At 37.0% G+C, this 12,695-nt stretch overlaps 1 protein-coding gene across 1 annotated transcript; it reads left to right on the plus strand.

The window, feature by feature from the left end:
• Positions 1 to 204: 204 nt before the first annotated feature.
• Positions 205 to 12,612, plus strand: LOC104161918 (uncharacterized protein KIAA1109-like; the record flags this gene model as incomplete). The annotated part of the gene is made up of 12 exons (XM_009700501.1): positions 205 to 342; positions 707 to 964; positions 2,125 to 2,275; positions 2,555 to 2,712; positions 3,237 to 3,429; positions 3,643 to 3,860; positions 4,485 to 4,736; positions 5,306 to 5,509; positions 6,925 to 7,119; positions 8,001 to 8,135; positions 10,826 to 10,991; positions 11,902 to 12,612. Coding segments are annotated over 12 exons (2,285 nt in total), but the record flags the coding sequence as incomplete, so codon positions are not given.
• Between the last annotated feature and the right edge of the window lie 83 nt (positions 12,613 to 12,695).

A 12,695-nucleotide genomic window follows, 5' to 3' on the forward strand; every position in this document is an offset into this window, starting at 1 on the left:
GCCTTTATGAAATGTGTTTGTATCTAATATTGGATTTGGAGAAATGACAACACTTCAGGAGAGTATTTTTTCATTACAGCAGTGATTATACTGCTAGGTAAAGAAGTATTTGACTATATTGATCATCTATTAATTAGATTTGGTTACCAAAACCTGTTACTACGGAGAGTTTACAGTTGTGTGTATATGCTTTTTCTTTTTCAGCTGTCTGTGATATAGGATCTGCTTCTTTTAAATACGATATGCGCCGACTGAGTGAGATTCTAGCCTTTCCAAGGGCTTGGTACAGGAGAAGCATTGCTAGACGGCTTTTCCTAGGTGACCAAACAATAAATCTGCCAGGTAAGATACTCCTCCTTATCATGAAAAACCCTTTTTGTACCAGACGTTAGAGTAGGAATTTTAAAAACTTTTATTACCTGTGTATTATTATGTGACTAGATATAAATGTATTATAATTTACTCCATATGTAGACACTCTAATAAATTTCATAGAAAATCCTAGAAAGAAGAAACAGAAAATTTCTGAAGCAGGTCATTGAATTATTTAGAGCTTATATTAATGCAGACAGTAGAAAGCCTTTAGTTACAATAAATGAAATATATTTTGACAATCTCCAAATACTTCTTCATATATGGGAGGATATTGTTAAGCAAAAATGAAATAGTTTTTCTGCCTTTCATGTGCTGCTTCTTTTTCTAGTAGCATCGGGCCCTGGAACACCAGATTCACTTGAAGGGGTAAGCCAGCATCTTTCTCCTGAATCATCACGGAAAGCATACTGTAGGACGTGGGAGCAGCCCTGCCAATCTGCTTCGTTTACACACATGGCACAGTCACCTAATGTTTTTAGTGAACATAATGCAAGCAGCAGTATGTCACCTGGGACAGCATCTCATAGCTTAAAGTCTCCAGCTGTTACAAGATCCAGGAGCGTGTCTGACTCTTCAGTGCCTCAGAGAGGTTAGTAGATGATGATTTCTTTAGTTTTTTTAAAGTATTTCCATCAGTTGTGTGAAAAAAGTATGTTATTGCTGCTTTGTAGAAAGCAACGATAAAATATTCTTTTCCACTGTGCCTGGGAGTGGAGAGTCAATGGCTTAGAGAAAGGAAAATGTCTGAAATGGGTGAATCAAAGTGTAGTTTGTTAGCATACTTTCTATAAAATTGCAGGTTTTTTTACTACAGCAGGAGTTGTTTAGCTGTGATTAGATGAGTTCTCCAGCTTAATTTGATCACATTGTCATCTTCTTGGCTTTCTATTCTCACATCCAAGCAATTACCACACTCTTAGCAGAGGGTCAGTGTCACAGCTCACAGGTGAGCTCTGTTATTTCATTTCATCTGAGACTTTGGGCTTATATGAAGAGGTCTAAATAAGGGTAGTTTCTATATAAGAAATAAAGTAACTTTTAATTCCTTTTACTACAAATGTTATTATATTGTTTCTTATAGCAGAGTAGCACTGGCTGTGTGGAATATTTATGGTGTTAGATATAGATAGGAGATTTAGAGTATGGTGCTTACTTTAGCCTAGGAAAACCATGTGAGAAAAGAAAGGACAGGTATTTTCTCTATTTAGAATGCAAACAAGATGTTATTTATGAAGAGTTTTTAGGAGAAGACACAGCTGGAGAAGGATTTATGGCTGGTAGAGTGGCTTGATGATAGGAAATGCAATTTTGCACAGGCTTATAAGAGTATTGCCAGGATTTTTGTGAGAAAAGCAAGGAAAACCCTAATACTTGAAACTCTGATGTGGCACTTGTGCAAATAACTGCTAGTATATTCAAATACTAATAATTCATTTTCTGAATGCACTGGTATTTTTAAACAGCTAAATAATTTAAAATATGCTCTTGCATGACTGACTGCAAATTAAAAATCATTTCTCTTAAAGATATTAGTAAAAATAAGTCCTGTAAAATGAGTCAATTTCTATGACAACTAGAGGAATGCATATTGCAAATCCTCTAGTTCTCACTTATCCTCACTCGTAGTTTTGTGGTGCTCCTTAAATATGGTGTTAGTCTGTCCTTTTGTAATATGTACAATGGATATATTCTGCCAGTTTTTCCTAGCATGTGGTATAATTTAATTTTTTGTCTACTTTTTTTGTTTAGATACTCTCTCAAAAACATCAACTCCATTTAATAAGTCAAATAAAGCTGGAAACCAGCAAGGAACACCATGGGAAACACTGGTCGTATTTGCTATGAACCTAAAACAATTAAATGTTCAAATGAATATGAGCAATGTAATGGGCAACACTACGTAAGTACTAAACAAGATCAAGCACGTTTTAATAGATGGTGTTGTTTTGGGGACAAAAAAACATTTTCCCCACAGACTGATAACAACCTGTTGTCTTCTAGCTTTAAAATCCTAACTTTTTCAGTTTTGAAGTGTGAAGCCCCTCATGAATACTGCTAGATGCTTAATCCTGAAGTCACGTACGCCTAAACCACGTTATTCACTGCTTTGCAGTACATAATTTTCAAGTTCTCTTTTGCCGGCCTGGAAAACTGTTGTCAATTTTTCCCTCTATTCTAGGTGGACCACCAGTGGTTTGAAAAGCCAGGGCCGTCTGTCTGTGGGTAGTAGCAGAGACCGGGAAATTAGCATGTCTGTTGGCTTGGGAAGATCACAGCTGGACTCCAGAGGGGGTGTTGTTGGAGGTACCATAGATGTTAATACCCTGGAGATGGTGGGTAAGTTGGAAAGCTACCTGGTATTAGTATATGCTCCAGACAATAAATGTGAAACACTAAAGAATATGCGCAGTACCTCTCTTTGTGAACCTGCTAGTATATAAAAACTTTGTATGCTTACTTGTGCATTCTGACTGTAAAACAGACTTTGAATTGCGGGGATATCTTTCTGATCAGGGGCTGCTTCAGTCTTAGGGTTGCTCTAAAATTATGCTATCTAGTTGTGCAACCCTCTAGCCCCCTTCAGCTGTCTGGACAGATGGCAACTGAAAGATTTGATAGCATTTCGGTTCATTCTAGAATTTCACAAGTGCTTACGATCTGGGAAATGCAAAACTGGCTTTGGAAAGAGGCTGGGTGTTCCGACACTACACCAGAGTCATGACTTGCCCATGCACCTGGGAAAAAACAGTGCTTTCTCGGTCCCTCTGTATCTTGTGGGTGGCGTAAGGGTGATATCACTGGAAAAACTGATTTTCTTATCTTAAATGCTTCATTTCTATATTGCTTTGGTTCTATTTCAGCTCATATTTCTGAACACCCAAATCAACAGCCCAGTCATAAAATTCAAATTACCATGGGTTCTACTGAAGCACGTGTTGACTATATGGGGTCCAGTATCCTAATGGGAATCTTCAGTAATGCTGATCTTAAACTACAGGATGAATGGAAAATTAATCTGTATAATGCTTTGGACTCGAGCATCTCTGATAAAAGGTAACACTGCTTCCTGTGTTTAAAATGTATACTATTTGATAAGGTCAAATTCTGCCTATATGTCTTGTGTCCAGTATTGCTAACGAAAAATGTAAGTGTCTGCTAGAAATCAAAGGGTTCGTTGTGGGTTTGGTTGGTTTGGTTTTGTTTGTTTTTTAATTGTCAGTAGGAAATAGATTAACTGCTAATGTTCTTGCTATTTTTAATATCTAGTGAGATATTTGTCCATGGGGACTTGAAATGGGATATCTTCCAAGTAATGATTTCAAGATCGACTACACCAGACCTAATAAAAATAGGAATGAAACTCCAAGAGTTCTTTACTCAGCAGTTTGATACAAGTAAACGAGCTTTGTCCACTTGGGGACCTGTTCCTTATCTCCCTCCCAAGACAATGTCCAACAACATAGAGAGAAGTTCACATGAGCAATGTAAGTGGTACACAAAATAGTATACCTCCGAGTAGGATGTTTTAATTGCAAAAATTCATCTGAGTAACTTTATACATGCAAGTATATCTATTTGACTTGAAATAGTTTCTTCAGTACATTTTTCCTGTAAATTTGGGCCGACAATAACCTTTCAACAAGGAATGCAAATATCTCAAGTACTCTGCTGGACCTGGGGTACAATAATGAACTAACTTATGTTAGTTGGGGGTTTTAGTTTAAAATATGTATTTTTGTTTAAAAAATAAAAAAATCTTTTTTGCAGCTATCGAACTTTTTCAAAGTCTATTTTGAAGTCTATTTCATAAAAAAAATTTCTCCTTTGAGTAGCAGCAGAAGTGGGATGTTGTTCTTACTTTCTATTAATCATGAGCTGAAACCGTAATTTATCTGAACAGGAGTCATTGATTTGCAAGTATGCTTGTTCAGGTAGACTTTAAGCTACAACCACTTTAGGTCACGAAGATGAAATGGTGTCAGTGAAATAAAGAAGAAAATATTGCTCATAATTCCATGGTTTATTAAAAATATAAATATGGCAGCAATTTATTCTGTATCTTTCGCTTTCCTAAAGTTTGTTTTTGCTATTGCACGTTTACTTTCTAGTGTTGGATGCAGCCCATCATCGCCATTGGCCAGGAGTTCTGAAAGTGGTATCTGGGTGCCATATATCCTTATTTCCGATGCCCTTGCCAGAAGATGGAATGCAATTTGGAGGATCCATGAGCCTGCATGGAAACCATATGACGCTGGCTTGTTTTCACGGACCTAATTTCCGCTCAAAATCGTGGGCCTTATTTCACCTTGAAGAACCCAATATTGCGTTTTGGACAGAAGCCCAGAAAGTTTGGGAGGATGGTAAATAAACCATTTCCCCACTTCTCTAAAATCCTTTAAATTAGTTTTAAGAATGTATTGATATGTAAGAGGAAATCAAAGAAAAACTTACTTTCTTTAAATCTGAATCAAGATTATTTCCCAATAATATACCACTTACCTAAAAAATAATCTGTTCTCTCTCCATCTTTACCACAATTTGCTTATCAATGGAATAATGCAAAATACTTTTTCAAATATACTAGCTATGTCCCTGATAATATGCCTACAAAGTGGATTGTCTGCCTTGTTAATTGTATGGCTGTGTTTATATAGTCCTTTGTTTCTGTATGATGAATTTTGATGGTCTTACTACTCATATTTATCGTCTTACTGAGAAGTTTTTACTGTCTGTAGCTATAGAGGATTTGATTTTTCTGCTGTTTGCAAGCTTTATACGTTTTTTTTAATGCTACTGGCGTACTAATTTTTTCATGTTAAATACCTGTGCAAGGAGAGGAGAGAGAGGGGAGACATCCTACTACCCTTACCAAGCTGCTCTTTTCCGTTTCTTTCTCTCTCACCCCATGCTGCCCACACCTTCAATGCAGGTACCAGCGAACACTCCACGTATATTGTGCAAACCCTGGACTTTCATTTGGGCCATAACACTATGGTCACCAAACCATGTGGAGCCCTTGAAAGCCCTATGGCGACAATCACAAAGATAACAAGGCGCCGCCATGAAAACCCTCCCCATGGAGTTGCCAGCGTGAAAGAGTGGTTCAATTATGTTACAGCCACAAGGAATGAAGGTTAGATTCATGTTCGTTAAGTTTTGGGATTGGTCTGCTTGTCAGGCAGTGCAGATGGTGCTGTTTAAAAGCTGCTAAATTTCAAGTGGGCTACAGGGAGAAGGGAATTTGAAATAATGGAAGTTGTTTCTTCTTGAGAACCTTATGGCAGACTGTGGAATGAAGCATAGCAATATGTTGAACAGCTGGAAGTGTTACTGCGCTAAGTCCTTTTCCAAACTCTGCAATAAAGCCAAAATGTTCTGTTAGTGTACAGGATGTTTCTGTGTCTGACATTGCAGTAGTTCCAGGTTTTTCCTCTGTCGCTATATGCAAAAAATTTTCGTTCACATCCAGCTGTGATCTTGTAACATGAGGATATGTTTCACTGTGTATGAAGGATTTACGGATTAAGTTGAAGTAGGAATATGTGTTAGGCTTCTGTCACCACTTATGACTGACACTTGAAAATTACTCATCTGCCTAAAGCTTTTCAACCTTCAGCTGCTCCTAGGCCATAAAACATTTTGAATCTTATCTTTAAATCATTGTTAATTGGACAATAAAACTTTCGAGATAATGTTAAAGGAATTGATTATATCAATAGGATTTCTGTGAAAGGGCAAATAGCAGAATATGGCATATAGTGAGAAATGAGCAGATGATAGTTTCTTGAAAAAAATGGTTTTAAAATTGTTGATATACTAATATATATTCCTTTTGAAAGACACAACAGGATGTAGTCGTTGAAGTTCACAAATAGAGGCACTGTCTGTTAGATGTTTTTATGTAGCCCTGTTTTGCTACATCCGGAGAGTTTAAGTATATAAACAACAACAACAGTTGATTGTTTAACCTTTTGTAGCCATGCTTTAGGGAGCAAGATAAAGGATATAACCTTCTTAATAATAATTTACCAGCAGTTTTACAATGAAATAGTAACCTTTCTTTTTTGTCTTGTCACAATGTTAACAACTGGAAACTAATTCAAATGATATTGCATGTGTACTATGGTAAAAGTCTTGTGGGAAAGTTGGATTCCTGGTCAACAGTGATTTCCAACAGCAATGCTGCCTCAGTGAATTTAGATATTACCTGTATTAATCAGAAACATTTATTTTCAATTTAAGTACTACCATATTTTCAAACATGAAGGGCACACTTTGGACCTGTACAGTCTATATATCACTTAACTGAAAGCTCATTGCTAGAACAGAGTTGTGATAGAGTGGTCAGACAAATAAAATTTGGACTGAAGCTTCCAAAAAACCAACAGATTCTTAGAAGTGCTTAGATCTTATGGTACTGACACTTATTTCCTCCCCCCCCTTCTTATTATGAGATGTATTTCATGAAAATTTGTCACCCTTTGTGCTGACAAGAAACTTTTTTTAATAAAGACTACTGAATTCTGGAATTTCCCATTGTCCATGTAGAGTTAAACCTGCTTCGAAATGTTGATGCCAACAACCCAGAGAGCAGCACAACAGTGAAAAGCTCAAGCTTACTAAGTGGCTTCAGAGGTGGCTCCAGTTACAACCATGAAACTGAAACCATCTTTGCCTTACCAAGGATGCAGCTGGATTTTAAATCTATCCATGTTCAAGAGCCCCAAGAGCCTTCATTACAAGGTGAAGTAAACATAATTTGTTTTTTCTTGATCCAAAGCTATTTCTTATAAATGAGGAGTTAAATACGACACAACTGTGCTGATAAGAGGATTTAATCTGAGAATTACTGCAGCTCTGCAAGAAAGGATACCATTTCATAATAAAATGAAGAGGGAGTTCTGTTGAGAGAGTGAAGATCTAGTCCAGAGACCTAGTCGCTATAGAAAAACTTACTAAGAGAAATCAATATGAACATATCAGCTAAGTTGGCTGGTTTTAGGGGGTTAGTTTTCTTATTTTTATTAAAATGTTAAAGAGGAGGCCTGTTCTGCAAAAGGGAATATGAGGTAGGAACCTAAATTTTATGCTCTTGTTTTCAAAATGTTATCTTCAGACTGCAATTGGAACTAGTGGGAAGTAAGACCTCTGAAGGTATAAGACATTGATGTAGATGTTTAACTTGGCTGGGCTATGGTTTTGTTCCATACTGGATCCTGGATAATACTGCTAGATAAGTCAACCTGTTGGGTTTTGGTTGTTTTTTTAATAGCCAAACTAGCAAAATCTGCTATCAGCTTTTCTTATTGTCTAAAATCATGCATTGATAGCATAGCACAAGCTACTGATACTGCTCTAGGTTGATTAAGATTGCTACACGGTAGTATTTCTTTATTTTCAATATATTTTGTAAAATACTAGAAGTTATTCTGATGGGAAAACGGTTTAAAAATGACACTGAGGCTGCTAAACACAGATGTTAGTTGTGGTCCTTCCTCTCTTTTGAGTCTCTGGTTCAGTAAGAGCATTGTCATTTTCAAACGATTTGTATTCAAATTCTGTGTACTTTTATGTATACTGTACATACTGAGAAGTGTATTAACACTATTTTTATCTGACTGTAGATACAAGTGTTAAACCAAAGGTGGAATGCAGTGTAGTAACTGAATTTACAGACCACATTTGTGTAACTATGGATGCTGAATTGATTATGTTTCTCCATGACTTGGTATCTGCTTATCTAAAAGAAAAAGAAAAAGGTAAGTTGTTATTTATGAGGTAACGCTCATCTGACAATCTGCAGTTGTCAGACTATTTGATAGTAAATATATTCATACTTTTTACTAAGAGTTGACTTGTTAAAAATGGATTTAATTTAAAAAAAAAAAAGTTAAGCCTAACTTTGCTTCCATTGAAATCAACAGAAGTAGGATTAAATGTTCTTGAAATCTGGACTTAATGCCGTGAAATGATAGTTACCCCTTTCAATCACTGGTAAGTGAAATTTAACTGTACAATAACAAAAAGTTTTTTTCTGAGCTATTTTAGGCTGAAAGCCAAGAGATGTTTTGTCACGTCTCAAAAACTGCAACATTGTGGAGGAAATACTGGAGCTGACTCTAAGTCTGCTCTTGTAGAGGTGGAAGCAGGGTAGTTGCATACAAGCTTTCAAACCTGGTAGTGTCACCGCACTGACGTGCCACTGCTGTGCAGGGAGCTGTACTAGTATCTCTGCGTGGCACTTTGCTACACTGTGTAGGTACAACCGGTTGTTCAAAAACAATTCAGTCACCTCCAGTGCAGTACCTACGTACAGTATGCTGCAGAGAACAGACATACTCCTGGATTTCTGTTCCTTACCCACTACTGATGGGCTTGTGCTAGTTACTCTAAGTCATAATCTTGCTCCAATTTTGACACCTGGTGTTTAGTTTAACTTTCATTTTGTAAGATGGTATATGCAGATGAAAACTGTTTTAGGAAGCTACGTTACTTTTATTTCAGTCTTTCATCAATAGAGTTTCTTTCAAGACATCCATTTTTCTGACTTCAGAATGCTTTACTTTTCCACGTGAATATGTTCAGTTACAGCATTCGAATTTGGCACATGTATTCTTAAGCAATATGCGGTCTTTGCTAAGAACAGCAAATTGAAGACAAGTGAGTTTGATGTATATGTAAAGTGCGCCAAATACAGAGTGATTTTTGTTGTTGCAGACTTAAGATGAATAAACAGTGTGGTACTGAATGACTGACTGTGCTTTATGATTACCTGCATGTTGAAGGGAAAGGCCATCATCTAGTGGCTTTAATGCTTTACAAGTAATTATTGCCACAAGTATCTAAAACCTCTACTAAATTAACTAAGACTTGGAAGAGATCGTAATGGCACTGTAGGTGATGATCATAGATAAAATGATTTCAGATGTTACATTTACTGTAAGTAGAACAGACTAGACCGGACTATTTCAGTTGGAAGGGACCTACAACGATCATTAGTCCAACTGCCTGCCCACTTCAGGGCTGACCACAAGTTAAAGCACATTAAGGGCATTGTCCGAACACATCTTAAACACTGACAGGCTCGGGGCATTAACCGCCTCTTGAGTAAGCCTGTTCCAGGCTTTCACCACCCTCTCGGTACAGAAATGCTTCCTAATGTCCAGTCTGAACCTCCCCTGGCGCCGCTTTGAATCATTCCCACGCATCCTATCACTGGGTACCAGGGAGAAGAGACCAACACCTCCCTCTCCCCCTCCTCTCCTCAGGAAGCTGTGGAGAGCAAGTATTATATAATTATATATTATGTCAGATGAGATGTCATCACTGAAATGAAAAGCTGCTTATTTGAAGTTTTACAACTTCTGATCTTAATTTAAGATTTTCCAAATTTTGCCACAGCAATCCTGCTCTAGACTCTCATTTCTGTACTTTTTTTCTTTAAAGGCTGCCACAAGAGTAATGTAACAGAGTAAAGTATGTGTAAATGATGAGTTACCACTGCAGTGAAAGTCACGTATTTTGTTTTTCTGGTGTGTGTGAAATTCAGTGTTGTGCGGGGTAGTTTGCGTTTATTCCTGAACTGTACAGAAAATGTAACATTTAATCATGTGATGTAACATGATGTGATGTATAAATGTAACACTTATATGATGCAGAACACATTAAATTCAGTATTTTGAAAGTTTATTTTTATAACTAACTATATCAAGATCTGTTTATGTGTAATTGTATACAACAGAGCTAGGAATGCTTCCTAAAAGCACTTTATAGTAAAACATCCAACAGGTGCAGAAACTAACAAAAGGGGAAGATAACTATTTTTGGTGGAACTTTGTCAAAAAATTTGTTTTCATGCTATCTGAAAATCAATCACAATTCAACTCAAATTCACAGATTTGTTTTTATTTTATAAAATATGTTGTTTGGAGGAGAAGGAGCTGCTGTCCCTTTTCTGTATCCCAGGACTTAAGTAAGAGCTGGGTTCAGGTCCCCTTGATGCCCTTGGATAAAGATTTACCTTAACTATTCCCCCACCATCCTCCTCCTCAGAGACTACTCTATCAATCTAAAAAAATACTCTAAGCTAGGAGTGTGTCTGAATTGTGCTTATGGAATGTGATATGCTTTGTTGAATGCGATGATGAATTTGAAAGCAAGCCCCTGTGTATAGATGCTCTGGGCTGGCAGAGAGAAAGAAGAATCCCTCATTCCAGTCTTATCCAGTGTCTATTACAGTTTTCATAGGATATTTTCTACTAGCACTTTGTTCAAACCAAAACTGTTTGCCAGAAATTCCGTAAAACTGAAACACAAGGTGGTTGTCTTTGTTTGTTTGTTTGTTTGTTTGAGACTTGTGCTTGTGTTTTATTTAAATGATGTACAAAGAGAATTCAAGTGAGGTGCTATGACTGACTGGTGTGGGGTTTTTCCTCTCTCTGTTCTGTAGCAATTTTTCCTCCTCGCATTTTGGCTGCTCGTCCAGGGCAGAAAAATTCCGTTGGTGTTCTTGAGGACAGCTCCACTGACAAAGAGGCAGAGGAAAGCATTACTTACACTACAGTTGACTGGAGAGAATTTATGTGCAATACTTGGCATTTGGAACCCACGCTCAGGTAACAAGCAGGCTTATCTGCAGTCTCTTCGTCTGTGGATTTTATCTGTGGGTGCTGTCCTGCAAACAACAAGTGTTTCCAAGCTGATGCTGTTCAGCGCCGAACAGGATCAATCATGTGGATGCTGTGACAGATTTGTCTTTGGCTATTAGCGCTGCTATGAAGGATACCTGCTACAGGACATGAGAAAAGCTGGATAATGCAATTATCTATTACATCAGTTAACTTCTAGATCAGAACCTATGCAGATTAATGATATTGTTGGAGGCTCTTCAAAATTAGGATACAGTAGAATTAAACTCATTAAGGACCAGAGATTACTGTGTTTCACCCTGTCCATTCACTTTCTGCCATATAGTTTTTCATCTTGCAGTTTTCCTTTTTTAGCATTCCAGTTTTAGTTGTTCTTTAAGCAGTCACCTTAAAATAAAAAAGCACTCTATACTGGTTGCTAGATGGCATTTTAAACTTGGCACAAAAGAATAGTGTGTACAGCAGCAACTCACTGCTCTCAATATACACTTTTAATCACTGAAAATTACTTTTTTCTGTGTTGGGGTTTGTTTGTTTTTTAACCTCTGCTGACACTGCTGGAGCACCTAAGTGTTCATTCCCATATCAAAACAACACATCAACCCAAGCCAAACAAATCTGGACGGTTGGTGTTTCGTGTTAGCAGTAATAATAAATCAATGATCTGGAGGCAGCCCAGTCTGTTTTTTTGCCTCCTTGAACATCCTCTTCCATTGGTCATCTTCAGCTCGTCTGTATAAATTAAGTTTGAAAACAATGCCTGTTGGCCTTAAGTTGGTCAGAAGTAACAATGGTAAAAATGGATGTTTGTTTATACAAACGCTGGTTGCTATATTTATATATTTGAGACTTGAGTCCCCTGTTTATTGTTTTTTAGATTAATATCCTGGACTGGGAGAAAAATTGATCCCGTTGGTGTTGACTACATTCTCCAAAAGCTGGGCTTTCACCACGCAAGGACTACTATTCCTAAGTGGCTGCAGCGCGGTGTCATGGATCCTTTGGACAAAGTTTTGTCAGTCCTTATAAAGAAACTTGGTACTGCACTACAGGATGAAAAGGAAAAGAAAGGAAAAGACAAGGAAGAATACTAAAACTATAATGTGACAACCGTAATTCCGTTTGATTTTATCAAAGTGTTTTATTGTATTTTAAGAATTTAAATATGGTTTAAAGAGAAACCTAACAGCTTTTTGCTACTCTATTTAAAACTTACATTGTGAGTAACTGTTTACCGTGGTACATGATACCATTCTGTATTTGAAGTTACTGCATGATGATGACCAATGTACATTCTGTGAAGGAATAGCTGGAACACTGTAAATCTGCTCCCCAGCGTCCGCTGTTTTATTATGTGCAATATCATTCCTGCATCTTCAGAATACTTGCAGATTAACTGTGAATTTTCATAAACTTTATTTGCCATAACACGAACCCCTCGTTGATGTGACCGGTAATTGATTTGTCAGTGTAGCCTTGTGTAAATTTTATACATATATATATATATTAACTTATGAAACTGTGATTGCCTTAGTGCTAAAAATCAGTAAGTTTATTACACTTGTAATAAAATTTAACTACTGTACAGAGCTTTTTTGTTGTTGTTCAACTTCCTTGATTAAAAAAAAAAGTGTTTTAAGTGTAACTTTGCCTCGAGTTGTGACTGAGGGG

This window comes from Cariama cristata, unplaced genomic scaffold (genome assembly GCF_000690535.1).
Source record: "Cariama cristata isolate BGI_N322 unplaced genomic scaffold, ASM69053v1 scaffold28605, whole genome shotgun sequence".
In the NCBI taxonomy this organism is placed as follows: Eukaryota; Metazoa; Chordata; class Aves; order Cariamiformes; family Cariamidae; genus Cariama; species Cariama cristata.